At 34.1% G+C, this 21,469-nt stretch overlaps 1 protein-coding gene across 1 annotated transcript in view; it reads left to right on the top strand.

Annotated features, from left to right (window-relative positions):
• Rock2 (Rho associated coiled-coil containing protein kinase 2) overlaps positions 1-21,469 on the top strand; it is a 136,185-nt gene that overhangs the window by 93,562 nt on the left and 21,154 nt on the right. Inside the window, exons 6-18 of the mRNA XM_058578368.1 lie at positions 5,572-5,716; positions 8,418-8,556; positions 10,991-11,082; positions 11,781-11,940; positions 13,131-13,191; positions 14,079-14,090; positions 15,226-15,305; positions 15,674-15,722; positions 16,411-16,546; positions 16,690-16,781; positions 16,985-17,231; positions 17,767-17,873; positions 19,934-20,093. Of these exons, the coding sequence (XP_058434351.1) occupies positions 5,572-5,716; positions 8,418-8,556; positions 10,991-11,082; positions 11,781-11,940; positions 13,131-13,191; positions 14,079-14,090; positions 15,226-15,305; positions 15,674-15,722; positions 16,411-16,546; positions 16,690-16,781; positions 16,985-17,231; positions 17,767-17,873; positions 19,934-20,093 (1,480 nt within the window). The remainder of the gene's footprint in view (positions 1-5,571; positions 5,717-8,417; positions 8,557-10,990; positions 11,083-11,780; positions 11,941-13,130; positions 13,192-14,078; positions 14,091-15,225; positions 15,306-15,673; positions 15,723-16,410; positions 16,547-16,689; positions 16,782-16,984; positions 17,232-17,766; positions 17,874-19,933; positions 20,094-21,469) is intronic.

Here is a 21,469-nt window from a genome sequence, read left to right as displayed (position 1 = left end):
CTTTGCAAAATAGAAAGATGTTACCAGGCGCAGTGGTGCACAGCTGGAATTCCAGCACCTGGGGAGGCAGAAATAGGAGGTTTGCAAGTTTGGGGCAGCCAGAGCTATTTAGCAAGATGTTGTCTCAAAATAAAATAAAAAGGGCTGTGATGTAGCTAAGTGGTAGTGAGCATGACGTGCAAGTCCCTGAGTTCAGTCCCTAGTATACAAAAGAAAAAAGTGGTATAGAGTACTAGAGTATGGGGAACAGGAGAAATATGGTATTTATAAGATAATTATACAAGCATGCAAGCAAATACTGAAATAAGCTATTGAAATATCTTAAATTGTTTAAAAACAAAATGTGGCTTAATTTTGTTTATATATTTTTTTAATTCACATAAAGAAAGTCATGTTAATTATACCCCTTGGCTTATAGTTTATTGTCATGAGAAGTCTACACATGTTCCCATTTTATTTTTATAACACTTTTCTTCTTTCAGTTTCTAGTTTGCCTTTACTCTCCCTATAAACAACCAATGTAATGTGTTTACCATTTGCTTTTTGAGTATTAGTACGATATAAATATACTTAGTTTGTATAAGTAGTATTAGAATTGGTATCATTTTGTTTACTTCTGTCACTTAGCCTTGTTTTTATAACTATCCCTGATTAATATAGGTGAGTTCATTGCTTCTTTTTTTTCCTTTGGTATCAGGGATTGAACTTAGGGACACTCAACCACTGAGCCCTATTTTGTATTTTATTGAGAGACAGGGTCTCACTGAGTTGCTAAGCATCTTGATGTTGCTGAGCCATCTTTGAACTCATGATCCTCCTGATTTAGCCTCCTGAGCCACTGGGATTACAGGCATGCACCACCACACCTGGCTAGTTCATTGCCTCCTACTGCTGCTTAGCATTCCATGGTATCTTATCAGTTTGCCTTATTCCCCTGGCATTGTTCCCTAGGTCATCCCCAGCTCCCTCCCATCAACAAAACAAGTGTTTCTCTGAGTATAACTTAGAAGTGATATTACCATACCAGAGGGCTCATTAATGAAATATTGCCTGATCTCCTTAAAGCTATAAATGTTCATAACCTGTTCCTAGTAGTGCATGACAGATCTTGTCTCTTCATATCCTCAGGAACTTTTCCCATTATTCAGCTAAGGTTACCATTTCCATTGGTATAAAGGTAGTATCTTTTAAAAATTGTGTTTGTTTCTTTTTAAAAACTTATTTATTTATTTTTATGTGGTGTTGAGGATCAAACCCAGTGCCTCACATGCTAGGCAAGTGCTCTACCCCTCAGCCACAGCCCCAGGCCCCTAAATTGTGTTTCTTAACAACTTATGATGAGAAACCTCTCTTTATATACTTGTCATTGACTTCTCTTTTGTGAATCACCTGTGCATCTTTTGACTCTTTTAAAACTGACTTCTTGCTGACAGAACCTGTTGTGATCCAGAAAACTTGAGATAATTTATAATCTAGCCTTTTGGAGAATAAATTTGTCATCCCCTTATCTATAAGAAGACCAGATGCTCAGATCATTCTTCAGTTATGTTGGCTTTCTATAAAACATTATGCCATGAATAAAGGCAAAAATAAAACACAACTGTGAGATTATAATTTAGAAGAACTAAAGTAAGTTGGTTCTATCACAATTAAGAGTTGGTGTTTCTCTGATTTCTGACATAGATAAATAAATAAATAGTTAATCACCATTTTCTGGATACCATTCTGTTATTCTCTCTCTCAGAGAAAAAAAAGAAAAAAACTTACTTAGCGCTTGGGGTGCAGCTCAGTGGTAAAACCTTGCCTAGAATGCATAAGCTCCTGAGTTTAGCACCCCCACAACACTGCAAAACACACCACCACACCACCACACACACACACACACACACACACACACCCTCTACCTGGATGTGAGAGTCATATTGTATATTGCATGTGGAGGTTTCTAACAGCTGAGAACAATTGTTTTAAATGACTTACATTAATTGGATGTGTTGGCCTCATTCATTGTCTGTCCTCTCTTTCAAAACCTTTACCACCTTTTATGACATGTTCTAATGTGTACCATTTGATTAAGTTGCTGTATTTTTTCTTTTTTTAAGTCTATTAATATGATGAATTGTGTTTATTGATCTCCATATATTGAAACAACCTTGCATCCCTGGAATGAATCCCACTTGATCGTGGTGCACTATCTTCTTGATATAAATTACTGTATGTTTTAAAAAGCTAATTAATAAATTGTTCATGTCTTAACTCTTCTACAAGTGACATCAATTTTTAAAATATAGGTGTGGCTACTCATGTTTCTGGAAAAAAAAAACCTCTTTTTTCTGAAAAATGTATATTAAAAAAGAACAGAAATTGGAGTAATTGCTGAATTATTGGAGCAGTGCAGGTAGATTATTCAGAAGCCATTCCTCTTTGTAACCAGAGCTCTGATGAAAACAATAGGTGATACCCAGCAGGGGGACTGGGATAATCCAGGCGGGCAGCTTTGTGTGGCTGTGGGTACTACAGCAGTGGAAGTGGAAGTGGATTCTAAACCATTTGGACTACTGTGCAAGGCATAACAGGTGTATTTCTCTGAAAAGAATGCAAGTGCTCATTTTTAAAATTTTAAAATTAAAACAGACTGAAAAGCCCCTGCCTATTCAACAATTCACCTAAGGCTTTTAATGCTTCTGATGAAGAACTCCACATACAATGTTTCTTTTCCACCTTCATGGGAAGCATTTTGAATGGTTTCTGAGACCAGCTCTTTAATATCTCTGATTGGCCAATTTATGTTTTCATAAACTCTTGTTTTATGAAATTTTGTCAGTTATAAACACCAGATATACTTAGCAAATAAACATTTAGTCAGATGCATTTAAAATAATTTTGAGGAATCTTCTTGAAAATCTTGCTCTCTAGCTTAAAACCCTTCAGTAGATTTCTGACACGTGCTGGATAAAGTCTCCACTCCATAGCTTGTCTCTGAAACCTCTTATGATGACATGGCCCTGCCTACTTTTACCTTCTTTCTGTATCAGCTGACAGCACCTCATGGCACAGAGTTCAAGAGTTACCATACAGTTATTTTTTACTGTAGCATTATTTCATGATTCCTAGTCTTCATATATGCGGTTTAATAGTCTGCCTGGAAAATTCCTGCTCATACATTGAAACTTGGTCCAGAGTTTGCTACCTTGTAAAGTTTGTTAGGTTGGTTCCACATGTTGGTTTCTTTTTAGAGCATTATCCTTTTCTTTCTGTTCTTTTTGTTTTTGACACTACAAAATATATAAGACTTGACTTACACTTTCTCTGCCTCAGCCCTGGAATCAGCCACTTCTTTATATTCTCATTTCTTTTATTAGAGAAGAGAGTTTTAAGTCAGTGTTTAGGGGCCCACATGCTCATTGCTCCTGGAGTATCATCACTTCTAGGCTGTCAGTACACAAAACTGGTACATAGGTGTTACATACACTTGATGTGCTAAATCACATTCCCACGTGTGTTTATACTTAATTTTGCAGCTCTGTTTGTGCATAATATATTCATTGTGGTTCATATAGACACCTTTGACTCATGTCCAATACCACAGGGTTCATTCTAGTCTTCTTTCTTTTTTGTAATTTCTTAGATATCAAAAAACTGCTGAGCTGGGGGTCATGGCTCGGTGGTAGAGCACTCGACTGGCATACATGAGGCACTGGGTTTGATCCTTGGCACCACATAAAAATAAATAAAGTAAATGTTCTGTGTTCATCTACAACTAAAGAAAAAATATTAAAAAAAAAAAAAACTCTGCTGGGTTTTTTGGGGATGTGGATGTGGCTCAGTGGTTGAGTACCCCTGAATTCAATCCCCAGTGGCTCACATTTATAATCCCAATAGCTCAGGAGGCTGAGGCAGGTGGGTTTTGAATCTAGAGCCGTCTCAGCAGCTTAGTGAAGCCCCAGGAAACTCAGTGAGACCCTGTCTCTAAATAAAATACAAAAAAGGTCTGGGGATGTGCCTCATTGGTTAAGTGCCCGAGTTCAATCCTCGATACCAAAATACAAAAACACTTGGTTCGCATTATCTGTGGTGTATTTTCTTCTTCAACCCTCGTATAAACCTAAAATTATTTCATAACTGCCAAACCCAACTGTTGTAGCTAACAGATTTGCTAACATTGTTATGTATTTCTTTTGTTTTTAGCCTTAGCGTATCCTATTAAAATGATGTTTTCCTTGGGAGGCTGAGACAGGAGGATCATGAGTTCAAAGACAGCCTCAGCAAAAGCGAGGTGCTAAGCAATTCAGTGAGACCTGTCTCTAAATAAAATAAAATGGGCTAGGGATGTGGCTCAGTGGTTGAGTGCCCCTGAGTTCAATCCCCAGTACTACTACCCCTCCCCAATGATGTTTTCCAGAGTTACTTGGGGCTGCTCTTCCAGTTCCCATACAGTGAAGTTATGTGATTCATTTATAAAACAGGTTCAGTTTTTACATTTTTGTGTGTGAATTTTTCCCTGATTTTAAGAATTAAAGCTGTATAAGATGTATGCTCAGAGTAGGGTCTCTTGCTCTTTATCCTTATTACCTTATTCCTATTACTCCTTCTTTCTACCCCTTTCCCACATACTCCCTGCAGGTTTAAATCAATCTCTTTAGTTTCTGATTTATCCTTCCCATATTTCTTTTAAGCAGAATCTGAGACTTGTCATAAATGTACATTCCATATCCATATAATTTGAGAACTTTTCCCATGTGATAGTTCCTAAATATCTTAAATATCTTTTTCAAATATTTATTTAAAAAACCTTAATGTGTTAGCCAAATATTCTGGGGGTAGAACATTAATTTTCTAAAAGGAGAGTGCTATTTGCATAGTTTACTCAAAAGTGTTTATTCTGCAGGCAGGTAGTTATTGAAACTGATATTCAACTTTCCCTTCTGACCTTCATCACATGGAATTTTCCATTTAACTGATTTGAACTTTATTGCACTTTATGAACATGCTTTATATAAGGTCATTCTTGTTCTTTTTTAAAATTTTTTTTTCTGTTCAAGCCATTATATATCTCCATTCCTTTGAAACCTAAATTGTCCATCTGTCGCAGTCTAACTTTATATCATTTCTTTCTTATATCTTGCCCTTTCTCTCCTGCCTTTGAACCTTTTAGGCTAAATAGGCTTGTGTGTGTGTGTGTGTGTGTGTGTGCGCGCGTGCGCGCGCATGTGTGTATATATTTAGTAAGAGTTTAGCTCTGAAGTCTCATAATATTCATATTTTAAATTCTAATTTCTATGAAGCCGTGCAAGTTCAGAGGTTTTCTTTAACCTAATAAGTCCCTATTAAATTTTTCTGCAAAGTATAAACTATAGGATAGTCCTTTGTAAAAATGAATTGTATTGGCTCCCATAATCCAGACATTTTTATGCATTTCATAATACATTTCAATTCCCTGTACCCAAAGCCATGTTGGCAGTGAAGCTCTGTTAGTGGCAGTGTGTAGTCACTCTCTACCTAAGAGTAAACAAATAAGTTTCATTGATATTTCTGTATATTCATGATGGTCTCTTTCTCTGCTGTTTGTAGACAGGCATGGTACATTGTGATACAGCAGTTGGAACACCTGATTATATATCACCCGAGGTTCTGAAATCACAAGGGGGTGATGGTTATTATGGGCGAGAATGTGATTGGTGGTCTGTTGGTGTTTTCCTTTTTGAGATGCTAGTAGGTGAGTAAATATTTTAAGTTGTTGTTTTTTCAAAACCCTTTCATAACACTTTAGTTCAGTCAAGGATTTGGAAATATAAGGAAATGGCATGTGTCCTAGGGAAGATTGAAATTTCTGGAAATTTTGATTTAGTAGTAAATAACATGAACCTGGCACAGTGATTAAGTGGAATAAGTAGAACATGAAAGGAATTAAAAGTATGTTGTTAGAAAATATTTCTTCAGTAGACCCTTTTGAGTTAAGAAAATGGTAGAGCAAGAACAAGTTTACAGCTACTCAATTCTAAGATTTTGGGGGGATAATTGTATTTGTTTTCAGTGTTTTAAATATAAGATTTTACTGTTTGTTATAACAAACAATAACAGAGAACTAGAAGTAACTTTTTTCCTGTGGTGCTGGGAATTGAACCCAGGGCCTTGTGCATACTAAGCCAGTCTACCACTGAGCTACAACCCCAGCACTAACAGTATTTATTGGTTTATGTAGTTTTGTATTGATTTTGTAAAATGTATGCCTTTTATTTACTACTAGTATTTTTTGATTTGTAATTCAGTGGAATGAATTTTTTTTTTGATATTTCAGTTTTAGAAAACTCAAAAGCGAATTCAGTCATTTCTTTTACTTTGACCAATTCAAAATATGAAAAGCTTAAGTGTTTCAAAACTTTTTTTTATGTGTCATAGACTTCATTTCTAACATTTTCTATTCCTAAGCACTGGGGTCACAAAAATATCTTCTGGATGAGGACAATTATGATTGCTTTACTTGTCTTGGGATGAGGGAAAATATAACTAAGATTTAATTACATTTAGTACTTTTGTAAGTACGATAAGACTAATAACATTACATGGAGTTTTTTGGATAATCTTATTTGTTATAAATATTTTAAACATAAGGCTGATAGAAATATGTTTTTGGAATTACAGAATTTATTTTCTAGATGAGGACCCTAAAAGAAATTGATAGTATAAAATCTATAAGAGTATGATTATTGCTTAAAAAAATTAGAAATGTTTAGTAAATCCCGAATTTAAATGAATACTACGGAGCTTTTTTGTGGTATAAATTGCCTTGTTTTAGTAATGATCCAATATATGTGTCATTGATCTTCTTATACTTGGTTTCATATCGTAGTATGACCTACTTTGTTTTGGGCCTTTGTTGTTGTAATAAGTCTCTTTTTACATACCATCTGGTACCAGTAGCTGTCTGTTCTCCCACCTGATGAAGCATGAAGATATATCTCGCAATCTTTTGAAAGTAGAATATATTCTCTTACTTGCTTTGCCTCTTCCAGGGCTTTAGAAAATAGGTACCTTTGAACAAGTAAATTGGCTCATTTGAATAGGCCATTTAGATTTCCACTACTATTTTCAAGTCTGAGAACTAAATTAGAGTATAATGGCAGTGATTTACAGTATTCTGAGCCTACTGCAGTGCTTGCTTATGTTAGTTGTCAGTGATCTTCATTTAGAAGATTCTACCATACTAGAAAAAAATTACACTAGAAAATTCTTGAATTCAGTGCTCTCCACCCCAAACCCACCTTTGAATTCAAACAACAATCTGAATATACCTTTTGAAGTTTTGCATTGGCTGACTTAGAGAAGTTGGCCAGCACTCAAGTTACTTGGCCTATAGACATATACTGGGCAGGGCCTTTACCTGATGTGGCTTTTGATGGGTAGTGACCAGAACTGTTCCTTTAGGATTTTCTGTCTTTACACTTGCTTCAGGGGCTCTTTATCATAATCAGTAGTTGGCCACAACACTATGTTGGGAGATAATTTCTGTCCCTTTCTGGCTCTAGCTATTTGTCATTTTAGGCAGGTCACATGCAGTCACTCTGGGCCCTGCTCCCTCTTATGTGGAAGAATAGACATGCTCTGACTCTCAGAGCAGCACTGTCCAGTTTGTCATGATAAAGACAATTTACATCTACACCAGCCAGTGTGGTTGCCACTGAACTGTGGCTGATATATATGTAACTAGGGGGCTGCATTTTTCATTTTTTTCAATTTTAGTTTAACTTTAAATTGCCACATATAGTGGCTGCTATATTGTATAACAGCTCTAGAGACCCATCTCAAGATGCCGATCCAGCTCCGGCATCAAAATACTCTGGTCTCATCCCACTTCAAGACCCTTTCTTTTCTAAGTTAAGAACAAATTCTAGGCGGACACAATGGCGGACACCTGTAATCCCATCAGCTTGGGTGGTCGAGGCAGGAGGGATTGCAGGTTCAAAGCCAACCTCAGCAAAGGCAAGGTGCTAAGCAACTCAGTGAGAGCCTGTCTCTAAATAAAATACAAAATAGGACTGGGGAGTGTCCCTGAGTTCAATGATACATGAAGATGTATCTTGCAATCTTTTGAAAGTAGAATATATTCTCTTACTTGCTTTGCCTCTTCTTCTAGGGCTTTAGAAAATAGGTAACTTTGAACAAGTAAATTGAAAAACACAGAAAAACACCAAGTTTTAGAGTTAACATTGATTTTATTTTGTTTTTAATGGTAGAAGGATCATCATGACTCTAGTTAAAATTTAAATGTTTTTTTTGTACATTTCTGTTTTAATTGGGACTCCTGTCTTTGTTTTCCATGCATGTGGCAAATTTAAAGTTAACATTTAAAAATTAGGTGAAAAGTGTTTAATTTGCATCCACTATTACATTCAGCATCTTCTTTCTTGGAATTTTAGGGGACACTCCATTTTATGCAGATTCACTTGTAGGAACTTATAGCAAAATTATGGATCATAAAAATTCACTATGTTTCCCTGAAGATGCAGAAATTTCTAAACATGCGAAGAGTCTCATCTGTGCCTTCTTGACAGATAGGTAATGTACATTGGATTTCTCTGTAGAGAAGCCCCATTGCTTTTAAATTTGTAGAAATGAAAGCATGTCTAATTTAGTTACATATGGAAAACATCTCTCTCATTAACCAAATTGCATTTAATTCTGGGTTAGCCTTTTCCTACTGCTGAGCCTTGTGTTAGGTTACCTTTAGCATTTTGGTTGGGCGGCCCAGTTGTAATTTAACCTCAATCCTCATGCCTAAAACCATTAAAAAAACAAAAACAACAACAACAACAAAAAACCCTAGTAAGCTTTAAACACATTTGAAAGAAATAAAACCTTTGTCTTCTTCCCATTTTACCTTCTTCTTCTTTTTTTTTTTTTTTTTAGTTAGAAACAATGCCTTTATTTTATTTGTTTTTATTTTTATGTGGTGTCGGGGATCAAACCCAGTGCCTCATACATACTAGACAAGAGCATTTAACAATTTATAATCTTAAAAACTGTTTGCATTTGATATGAGAGTACCTCCTTCCCAACTCTCTTATTCACATTTGAATATGAACAAGTCTGTTCTGAAAATTTTATATTTTTTAAAACAAATAGATGAACAAAGGTGAAAACCTGCTTCAAAAAGAAAAGCTAGCCCAGCAGCAGTGATGCGCCTGAAATCCCAGTGACTCGAGATACTCAGGCAGGAAGATTGCAAGTTCAAGGCCAGCCTCAGCAACTTAATGAGGTCCTAACCAGCTGAGTGAGATCCTGTCTCAAAAATAAAAAGAGTTGGAGATGTGGCTCGGTGGTTAAGTGCCCTTGAGTTAAGTCCTAAGTATCAAAAAAAAAAAAAAAACTAGAAAGCTATTTTATTCCTTCGTTTCTCTTCTGATGTCCTCTTCTATATTTTATACTTGTGATAGAGGTCATCCTAGCAAAGGAGCTCACAGTCCAGTCCAAACTCATTCATCAGCTTTGTGATCATGGGGAAATTATGTTTTTTCCTTGGGAAATAATTTTGCTCATCAGTAAAATGATGGGCTTAGATTAGGTAACTAATATTATCTAGCTTTTCTAGCTCTAATATACAACATGCACACCTTATTGTTTATAAGCTAGTTGCTGTTAGTTCTGCAATGATGATGCTTATACATTCATCATTACACACTTTTTGTGGGATAAAATCTTGAAGGCAGAATCCTGGGATATACATTTTCAAATTGAATGCTTTTATAAAATTGACACCACCACCTGCCCCCACGTGAAGCTTTATTGGCACATTTTTTTTAAAACAATAACTGTTTTTTCTCATCAAATTTAATGTTGTTGTTATTGTATTGCAGTACTGAGGATTGAACCCAGGGCCTCGTACATGCTAGACAAACTTTCTACCACTGGTCTCCATTCCCTTTTTAATTTTGGGACAGAGTCTTGATAAGTCGCCCAGGATGGCCTCAAACTTGAGATCCTCCTGCTTCAACAAGTAGTTGTGATTACAAGCATGCATTATCACATCCAGCTAGTATATAATTTTTTTCATCAAATACAATTATAAGTTATTTTATCTTTATTCTTTAGGCAAATAATTTTTATGAGTTAGTCATTTGTATAATAAAACTTTAAAACTTGATTATATGTATAATGAAGAATCAATGCTGATAAACTCAAATAAACTTGCATAATGTTAGATTTGGGGATTCAATAGGGTGGGTGGGGATTGCATTGTAAAGTAGGTACAGCATATATTAACGAATGGATTAGAATTTGTAGATTTGCTTTAGCAACTTGTTGGGAGAGGAAACATTCTAAGGATGATTATATGTGAATATTTTGAACTATTTTGAAAATAGTATAATGTCATAAGTTTGGCTAGGAGCATGTCCTTTAAAATGCACAATTTTTCTTGTTCATTGTTAAACTTAGCTCCAGGAATACACTTAAAGCAAATGCTTTTTATTACCATACAGTCTTTTTATTTTTTATTTTTTTGTCTTTTTTTCCTTACTGTGCTTGGGCTCAAATACAGGGCCTTATGTGAGCTAGAAAAGCTCTCTTCTACTGAGCTACATTCCCATCCTATACAGTCTTCATTGAACAGTCAAAAGAATGAAATCCTTAATCATATTTTTCTTATAGAGTGATAATTTTAATATAAATGAAGAGATAATTTATCAGAATAAATATGTATAGCTCTAAACTTAATATGTGAATTTTTTTAAGTTTGAAACATGCAGGTAACATAAACAACAGAGGGAAGTATATTTTACTTCCATATTGTTTGCTTTATGTCAAGTCTTTTTAATATATTTAGAGCAATCAATTCCTATAAAATTGAGATTATTTTAGAGAAACACTTAGGCTGAAGCTGTTTTTTAAAAATCTTATTCATTTTTTATCCTTATTTTGGTTAAACTGTTGAGATGAGTTAATATTTTTTTCATTATTTTATTATAATACAGTCTTTAACTGCATTGTTTAGGGAGGTACGACTTGGGAGAAATGGGGTAGAAGAAATCAAACAGCATCCTTTCTTTAAGAATGATCAATGGAATTGGGATAACATAAGAGAGAGTAAGTCAATAAATCTAATATTTCCATTCCATTTAAAAATCTCATAAATTAATTCCACTTTTTGAATAACAGGCATGTTTGATACACTTTATGCTAACTCATTTTTAAATTGAGATTACATTCCAAATTTTTCCTGTGGCAGCATTTATAAATAAATTACTATTTCCTCAATATCTTAGCAAACTAATGTGTACTTATTAGTATTTCCCAATTCTTTTATAATAAGTATTATATGTTTCTTAACTTGCCAAGGAAAATTCTTATATGATTTTATTTGCACTAACAAATCAGCAAATAATTATTTATGGAGACTATACTCTGGTAAAGCATAGAATAATAATTTATTTTTACTTTGTCTACCTATGGCATTGATTCATTTTAAGGGTAAGAAATATTTCTATTTAAAGAATGTAGAAAACTAAGGACCTTAAGGAATATATGTGCAGGTTATTACTTACTACTTATAATTTTTGACACTTAGAATAATATTGTATACCTTTCCTTATATAACTGATTAATCTATTAATGGTCTGTAGTAACAAATTATTGACAAAATCTTAATTTTGTGAAATGATAAAATGGAAGATGTGTTGCTAAGATTTTGTGTAAAACATGATTTAATCATATTAATATGTCATAAACATAGAGGTGGCTTGTTTCTTACATTTTGCTTATGAATAATTCTTTTCTTTTAATAGCGGCAGCTCCTGTAGTACCTGAACTCAGCAGTGACATAGACAGCAGCAATTTTGATGACATCGAAGATGATAAAGGAGATGTAGAAACCTTCCCAATTCCTAAAGCTTTTGTGGGAAATCAGCTGCCTTTCATAGGATTTACCTACTATAGGGAAAATCTGTATGTGGATTATTAAATGTTATTATTTTCCTAATCTAGCTATAAAGTGACATTTTGAGAACTATAGGAGATTAAATGTTAATTTGTTTTAAACTTTCGAGATTTTCCTAAACTCTCAATTATTTTTAATTTTACTATATGATTTTTTAATGTTACACTCACTTACACATTATTGCAAGGCACTGTTGTATATGAAGTAAGAACAAATACCAGTTTTTTGAAAGGAGTTTGTCATTTCATGAAGGATACAAGAGAATTGTATAGTCATAATGGAGGGTAGAATGTGATGTTGCCTTAAGGAAAGGATGCCAAGAGAATCTGAGATGGACTGGTTGTGGTGACACACTCCAGTAATCCTGTTGACTGGGGAGGCTGAGGCAGAAGGATCCCAAATTCAAAGCCATCCTCAGCAATTTTAGAGAGTCCCTAAGCAACTTAATAACATTTCTTTTGAGTGGGTTAAGGGGGAAGCTCACGTGAGAACTCAGGGAAAAGGTAGCATTTTAAAAGCTGGTAGGAAAGGGATTTGAGTGGCCAAGATATGGGAAACTTAGGACAGGACTGTGCCAAGCCAGGTAGCTAAAGAAAGGTTGAGAATGTAAGCATATCTTGAGCAGAGTAGTGTGGTCCAGTGCACCTCATACAGAGGGCGTGTGAGCTGTATTGTGACTGGAGGACTTGTTGAGACTAAGATTTTCTTGCCTATAATCTCTGCACAAATCCTGGCCAAAACAAAAATCAATAATTGTTGACTGCAGTGAGTATTGGATGTAAGATTAGAAAATAAAATTGGCACTTGGGATGAGCAGTGGAGCAGATGATTGTTGTGTGCTCTGCAAAGAGACTTTTGACTGAAGTTGTTTCTTTCTAGAAGATGGAATAGAAGAAAAATATAATAGTTAAAGAAATTAAAATGAGTTGATTAAGAGGAAAATGGGTTCCATGTAATGACTCCAAGTCCCTATAAAATTAAAGACTTGGTCACCTGATAAGAAGGAGCGGCAGGAAAGTTTGCATTTTAAATTACTGGGAAAAGTGTTCAGAGGCAAAAATATTGCTTTATCTAAAATAAAGTGAAAAGAAAGAGAAATCTTTGTGGTTAATATTTAATTCTGAGAATAACTTGGTTGAATAAGACAAAATGGATTAAAATGAAATGCAAAAGATTTTATTTTTCTCCTCCCTTCTAGGTTATTAAATGACTCTCCATCTTGTAGAGAAAATGATTTGGTGCAATCAAGGAAAAATGAAGTACGTATTCATTTTTACTACTCTAGTTAAGTCACATGTTCAAATATACATATTTTTTTCTCTTATTTTTTTGGTCCTGGGAATTGATGCAAGGGAGGTTTTACCACTAAGCTACACTCCCAGCCCTTTTTAATTTGATTTTGGGGGGTGGGCGGTACTAGGGCTTGAACTCAGAACCTCACATAAGCTAGGCAGATATCCTACCACTGTGCTACATTTCATTCTGCCCTTTTATTTTGAGACAGTCTTGCTGAGTTACTGAGCCTAGCCTTGAACTTGAATCCTTCTGCCGTGGCCTCCAGAGTAGCTGGCATTACAGATATATGCCACCACGCCCAGCACTCCCATGGCTTTTTAAAAGTTCATTTGATGCTACTTTTTAAATCATGAGATGGTATTCCTTATATAATACAGTTCACCGTAACATTACAGTGGTTAATTAAATGAAGAGTATCATTGTTCCACACAGGATGGCTAGTAAAAAGGTGAATTATACATTGGTTTAGGCTTAGTTTTAATAACACGTGATAGAATAGGTTTGTAAACAGCTCTGATGCCAGTTAGATAATTTTATGACCTTAGTGCTTAAAAGTGTACAAATATTAATCTATCAGGTACAGAAGAAGGAGGAGAGAGATTCAAATTCTGAATTCCTATTTAGGATTGTGTTTATATAAAAGATTTTCTATCAAATTGTATTTTGTGACTGCTGTAATTTCTAACTGCATACAAAACTAAGTCATACATGTACATCCACATACATGTAAATCAAAATCATTTTCTTCAAATTATGAAAAGTAAAAAATCAGGTTCGATAATTTGGGTATGACTTTTATTAGGAATTTTATAAAGTATAACACACATTTTATTCTTTTTTCTTTTAATAGGAAAGCCAAGAGGTATGTTGTCAACTACATTGAAAAATGAGCGGAAAAAACATCACTCTAGCAGTGTTTTAATATAGTCACAGTCCAGCTCCCGTTTGGAGCACTTCATCTACCAAAGAGAGACGTTTCCAACCTTTTCCCTACCAAGTATTTCTTTTAATATTCATACTGTGAATCTGTTATTTAAAATATACATCATGTAATTTTCTGATTACTTATTAAGGGTATGTAACTGGTAGAAAAAACATGTAAAATGTGATAACTAGTGTGCTCAAATAAATGCAGTGGCAGCCCAAAACACTTAAACTTGATTAGTTCATTAGCCTGTTTATTCTTATAGAGATTTTAAGATAAATGATTAAGAAACCATGGAGAATATAATCACTGGGAAGAATAATGAAAAGAATAGTGGCATTGGAATCTAATAGTTCTGGGTTAATTTTTACATTACCACTTACTAACTGTGCTGTCTTGACCTGGGTATTTACCTGTTTTGAATTTCATTTTCTTGACCAAGTGGATGTAATGCTACCATTTTCTTAGGGTTTTTGTTAGGATTAACAAGACAACATTTGTAAAATACCTATCGTTGTATCCAAGACACCACAGGAACTTAAAAATTAAATCCTTAAAAAGGAAATAATATTGTAATTTTGTTTGCTTGAAGACCAGCATAGCTAGGGAAAGCTACTGAGGAGAAAACTTGGAAGAGGAAGATATGAAAGAAGAGCTTATATTCTCATTTTATAGTATTTTGTAGTATATATATTCAGTTAAATATTCTGAATATTTGTTTCAGATCTTTTATCTTTATCTCATAAACACAAAAAAGTAACCATATTTTCAAATGATAATCTATAGAAGTGTATTGGAAGATTACAGAAATTAATTTGAAATTTGATTTCATTGAAGAATTCTGCCAAAATGAGTTTCTTATTCATATTTGCATAAGTGTGTTCAGACAGATGTGTAGTATGACAGAAAAAAGAATAGGGGAGAGTTTTTTTCTTTATCAGTAGGAGTCATACTAAGCAGGCACAATTATACCATTATAGTGAAGATTGCAGACAAAATAAGCTTCTCATTGTTGTCTTTTAGCCTGTTGTCTTTAAATATAACCAAAACAAAGTTTCTTGTTTTTTGACAGATTCAGAAAAAAATATATACGTTAGAAGAACACCTCAACACTGAGATACAAGCCAAAGAAGAGTTAGAACAGAAGTGCAAGTATGATTTGTAGCTAAATATTTTATTTATTTGTTTGTTTGTTTATTGTTTGTACTGGGACTAGGACCCAGTGGCCCTCAATCACTGAGCCACATCCTCCATGCTTTTCATATTTTTATTTAATGACAGAGTCTTGATAAGCTGCTTAGGGCCTTCCTAAGTTGCTGAGGCTAGCTTTGAACTCAAGATCCTCCTACCTTAGCCTCCCAAGTCACTGGGATTACAGGCATGTGCCACTGTGATTACAGGCATGTGTCACTGTTTAGTAAATGTTCAAGCATTTACTAAAGAATAGCTACAAAGTATTTATGTAATTATTTTTAACTTTATAATTATTTTATTTATTGTTTCTTCTTGAAATTATTTAGATCTATTAATACTCGTCTAGAGAAAACAGCAAAGGAACTAGAAGAAGAGGTAAAGTTGCCCTATACTTTTTATTAACTTTTTCCACCCCCTGTGCGAGAGATTGTACCCTGAGCCTCATGGATGCTAGGCAAGCTCTCTACCAGTAAGCCACATTCCCAGCCTTTGTTAATATTTGTTGATAAAAATCCTTGATGTCTGTCTGGCTTACAGAGTTCTGTTAATACCATGGTAATATGTATCTTGATACAAGATAGTAAAATCTACTTTGTACCACTGGAGGACAAGACTGAAATTATAGGGTAACTTCTTTTTAGGCTTCATTCTATTGTTTTTGCAAACTTGATTTTTTGCAAGCTTGATATTTCAAGTAAAAAAAAAAATGCATTTCTATTTGTGGTTAAAGGCATGGTTTAAAAACAGAAAGGGACTATTATTTAATTGCTATTTATAATACTTTAGACCCATAGTTAGTATAAAATAATGATGGCTAAGTAGTGATGGAAGGTTACAGGTTTGACATTCAATAGTAAAGAAAACATTTATGATCTTGATTGTTTAAGAGTAGTGTGATATTTTCCAAACAAGGAATATATTTTATAGTTTTTAAAAAACAGCGGTAGTTTGTTTGTTTATTTATTTATTTATTTGGTCTCTTGCCTGTGTGAAATAGCTGAAGTATTTTGTTTTAGTTTTTATACATATTTCTTTTTGATAATAATGTTAATTATTATTTCAGATTACCTTAAGGAAAAATGTGGAATCAGCATTAAGACAATTAGAAAGAGAAAAGGCACTTCTTCAGCACAAAAATGCAGAATATCAGCGGAAAGCTGATCATGAAGCAGACAAAAAACGAAATTTGGAAAATGATGGTTTGTGGAATATAACATTAAATACTTATCAGGAAAATAATTGGACTGTGTGTGTGTGTGCGTGCGTGTGTGTGTGTATGTGAGAGAGAGAGAAAGAGAGAATGTTATTGTAGCTTGCTACTGAAAGGCTTTTTGTTATATAGTTAACAGCTTAAAAGATCAACTTGAAGATTTGAAAAAAAGAAATCAGAACTCTCAAATATCTACCGAGAAAGTGAATCAACTTCAGAGACAGGTAAGTTGATCTCCGTTTGTAAAAAAGAGATTTGAGTTTTATTTATGACTGACTGTTAATATTAATTTTAATTGGCAGTGTTTCAAAAGGCCTGTGCCTCTAATTTTAGAAGGAAATCCTTTAACATTTTTAGTAAATGAATGTATTTTCATCTAATACCTCTGTTTTTTTTTTTGTTTGTTTGTTTTTGAATAAAATAACAGCTGGATGAAACCAATGCTTTGCTTCGAACAGAATCTGATACTGCAGCTCGATTAAGAAAAACCCAGGCAGAAAGTTCAAAACAGATTCAGCAGCTAGAGTCCAACAATAGAGATCTACAAGATAAAAACTGCCTGCTGGAAACTGCTAAGTTAAAACTTGAAAAAGAATTTATCAATCTTCAGTCAGCTCTAGAATCTGAAAGAAGGGACCGAACCCATGGATCTGAGATAATTAATGATTTACAAGGTATATAGATTGTACTTGAATTACTCTTAATGATTTGTATTTTGGAAATAACTTGAAATGATGGATAATGTTCTAGAGTAGCACATTTCTGAAGGAAGCACTTTGTTGTAGAAATATGTTGATAAAAAACTTATAAATTTTGAATTTATTTATAAATTATTTCATTTAATTTATGAACTTTTTCATATACTTTCAAATATTATAAGTGTTGAATTCCTTAGGTGGTAAATTCTGGTTGTAGGAAAACTGTAAAGCACTATGCCAGCAAGTATAAAACTTTGCTCACAAAAACAGCTTCAAAATATGAAGCAGTGGGGCTGGGGTTGTAGCTCAGTGGTAAAGCACTCACCTCCATGTGTGAGGCACTGGGTTCAATACTCAGCATCACATAAAAATAAATGAAATAAAGGTATTGTGTCCATCTACAACTAAAAAAGATTTTTTAAAAAATGAAGCAGGTTCCAAATTTTTTACTCTTGATTGAATGTGTATAACTTTCTAGGTATGTTGTTTTTTTAAATGTTGCAATTTTTAGGTAGAATATCTGGTCTAGAAGAAGATTTAAAGAGTGGCAAAATCTTACTAGCAAAAATAGAGCTGGAAAAGAGACAACTGCAGGAGAAATTTACTGATTTGGAGAAGGTAAGATATGCTAAGCATCTTTTTGTGTAAGAAAATCACAGTAGAGTTTGAGAACAGTTATTTGAAAGTAAGGGAAATCACTAACTGGAATATTTTCATATGCTTACTTCCATTTCAATGTGGTTCTGTAGACAAGGTGGTCTGCGGAATGATAGCGATATGGCAGGGATGTGTATTGAGGGAATAGGCTGAGTTTTCAGTCTGAGAAGATCAGACAGGTTGGCAAGGTAAAGGTACACTGATGGGAGAAGATATTGTGAACAGAGGCAGGGAGGAAAATTAACAAGGCACCCTTTATTTAAGTACAGATTATTCAGTATTTATGGAGAACAAAGTAGGGATCAGCAAATTTTAATATTTTAAGGGGGGAAATGGTAAATATTTTGGGTTTTGTAGGCCATATACTTTCTGTTGCAACTGGTCAACCCTGCTACAGTTTCTAGAGTAAAGGATGTAGCTGTGTGCCAGTGAAATTTAAAAATGAAAATAAACATCAAGCCAAAATTGGTCTAAAGGTCACTAGTATGCTCCTCATGTAAGATTATGGGGAATTCAGAGGCCAGAGTGAGGGTACAGGGCTAGGCATAAGCTAGATTAGGTAAGATATTAAAAACTCTATTAAGAAATTTAGAAGGGGTTGGGGCTGTGGCTAAGCAGTAAAGTGCTCACCTAGCATGTGTGAGGCGCTGGGTTAGATCCTTGGCACATAAAAATAAATAAATAAAATAAAGGTGTTGTGTCTGACTACAACTTAAAAAAAAAGAAACTTAGAATAGAAACTCTTAAGGGTTAGCCACACAACGACTTAACATTGTATGATCTTACTAGAGGTACGGGTAAAGTAGATCATTAGTTAAGTGTACAATGCAGAGAATAGATTTTTTTGAGAAGGATAAGACTAGAGGCCAGGAGGCTAGTCAGAAGCCTTTTTCACTAATTCAGATAAGGGATAATAGAGACTTAATTAGGGCAATGGCTTAAAAAATAGAAATGTCTCAAAAATTTGAGAAAGGAATATTTGACAGCACTTAGTAATTGATTAGATGTGGTATGAGAATAGTAGTTAAGGATGAGTCCTGGGTTTGTATATTGACATGTGATTTAGTAATGTCATTAATCAATAAAGAATAAAGGAAAATCACATGCAGAGGCGATAATGATAAATCCATTTTAGTCCTCTTAAGTCCTTTGGAGATACCACCTTAGAATGTCTACAAGGCAGTAAACTCTGGTAAAAGCTAGGAATATTTGAGCCATTGGTATATGTAAGTAGCTGAAACCACATGAGTGAAAGAGCACACCTGGGAGAAGACTGGGTAGAGTTGTGATTATTCAGAGCAGAGTAGATTATTCTGTTGGTAGATTATGTAGTTGGAAAAGTCATTTTAGTATTAAAGATTTTATTTAAAAAAAAACTACCTGCATCATATTTGTGATATGAACAATAGAGCTCAAAGAATTAGAAAATATTGACAGTGTATATATAGGAAATAGACTGCTGTTATCAAAATTCTCAAGTTAAAATAGACTTCTCTGTGGGGATTATAAGTGTATGGTAGAAGATCTTAAGGGTTTTTCCCTTTTTTCTCCTTTTAATATAGAAGAGGGAAACATTAGATATGTTTTTAAAAGTTGCAGAAATAATGCTGTAGGACAAGAAGCATTGTGGCTGAAGAACACCAGCAGCTGAGGGCAGCTGGGGCAGCTGGAGGAACTGCAGGAAAAACAAGAGCCTGATGGGAGCCAGATGAACACAGCATCACCAGTGCCAAGGGACAGCGTCAGGGCTGCAATGAGTTCAAATAAGAGAAGTGTCTTGAATTTGGTATTGAGAATAGTGCTGGTCACTTTGATATTCAACAGTCTTAATGCAGATCTCCAAGCAGTAGAGGGGAGGTGTGGCAGAGGGAGTGAAGGAGTAGAGGGAGCAAAAGTTTTGATGAAGAGGGGAGGGAAGATGCTCAGCATTTTTGTTAAGCCTGATTCAGTTTTGAAAGTTTTTAGAATTGTGAGCCTTTTTTTTGTTGTTGTTTATAGCTGTTCGTTTAAATCTTTAATAGGAAAAGAGCAACATGGAAATAGATATGACATACCAACTAAAAGTTATGCAACAGAGCTTGGAACAAGAAGAGGCTGAACATAAGACTACAAAAGCACGGCTAGCAGATAAAAATAAAATCTATGAATCCATCGAAGAAGCTAAATCAGAAGCCATGAAAGGTATGCACATTTAAAAGTTTTCCTGCAACATCTTCCCCCAAAAAAAGATTTGAAAATGACACTGGTCTAACTAGCATATAAGTTAATGAGTATTTTGGACCCAGGTATGATGAAGATGCTAGCTGAAATTGCTCTGAGCCATTTGATACTAATAGATAACAGAGTTAACTTTCCTGCAAACCAATTTTTATCTTGGAATTAGGGTAATTTTTAGGGTAATTTAGGTTTCCCAGCTGACCATTTATAATTATAATGGTTTTTTAAAAAAGTTCTTTTTTCTTGTGAAAGGCTTAAAACTCAACAGAAATTGCATTTCATATTCAACAACTTAGCAAAAAAATAGTCTTTTAATTTTTACATGTAACTGAATTGTAGATTAAGTTTTTGTTTAAAGCATTAATTCAGGATCATAAGAAATAAAATGAGTGCTTTATTTAGAAGTATCTAATTAGAAGGAAATTAATGAACAATGTTTCCTTGTCCATGGCTTAGTAAAGAGAACTGAATTTTTTTATTACAGTGTAATTTATGCACAATAAAATATATATTTATGTAATTATCATCCAACATATATGTGAGCTGTGATCTGCCATTTATGTCAAGCAACTAAGATTCATAGTATCTGAAAACTAGGTTTCTCAGGGTGAGTAAAGAATGCCCAGGAGGATGAAAATCCTGTTTTTAGATCTAAATAAGGAAAATGACACTTTTACAAATATACTGAGCTTTAGAATATTTGTCACCTCAGTATATTCCTTTTTGTCTTTCTATTCTGTGCCCACATTATGTGATTGTTTTTCTAAAATGAGTACATTGATTTATTGGTTACACTCTGAACTGATGAAAGTGAACCAATCCAGTGTAATATAAGTACCATTTTTCAAACTGTTCCAACACTAATAGAAGATACTTGATGACTTCTGTATGTTACGCATGAGTATACAAAAATTATAGATGGTATTCAAATCGAGGTCTGAAGCATTTGGTCTTTCTGCTGCATGTCATTGCCTTCTTGGATTAAGAACATACTAACCAAATAATTATTAGCAGCACGACCTTGTCTAGTTAAACTTTGTATGCTTTGTTTTCTATAAAGGAACAGTAATGGTGTTGTTAGGTTACTGTGAAAATCAAGTGTAGTTACATGTATTGTTAGTGATACATGAAGAATTTTCATTTTTCCTCACTTCCAAATACTGTTCATTAACTGAAAATTCATAGGTTTAATTTTAAACTAATAAAACTTTAGATGATAATTATAGGTATGAAGGAGTGGAGGAACCTTAACTGAATTTGAACTAAAATTCTAATCAGTACATCAAAAGGTGATCCTTTAATGACTTGCAATTCATATTGAAATCACTTTTTTAGGTATA

The sequence above is a fragment of the Marmota monax genome, unplaced genomic scaffold (genome assembly GCF_021218885.2).
Source record: "Marmota monax isolate L192 unplaced genomic scaffold, Marmota_monax_Labrador192_F-V1.1 WCK01_AAM20220418_F8-fsc00010, whole genome shotgun sequence".
Lineage (NCBI taxonomy): Eukaryota > Metazoa > Chordata > Mammalia > Rodentia > Sciuridae > Marmota > Marmota monax.
Note: the sequence above shows the minus strand (reverse complement) of the source record. Positions and strands in the feature narration are given on the sequence as shown.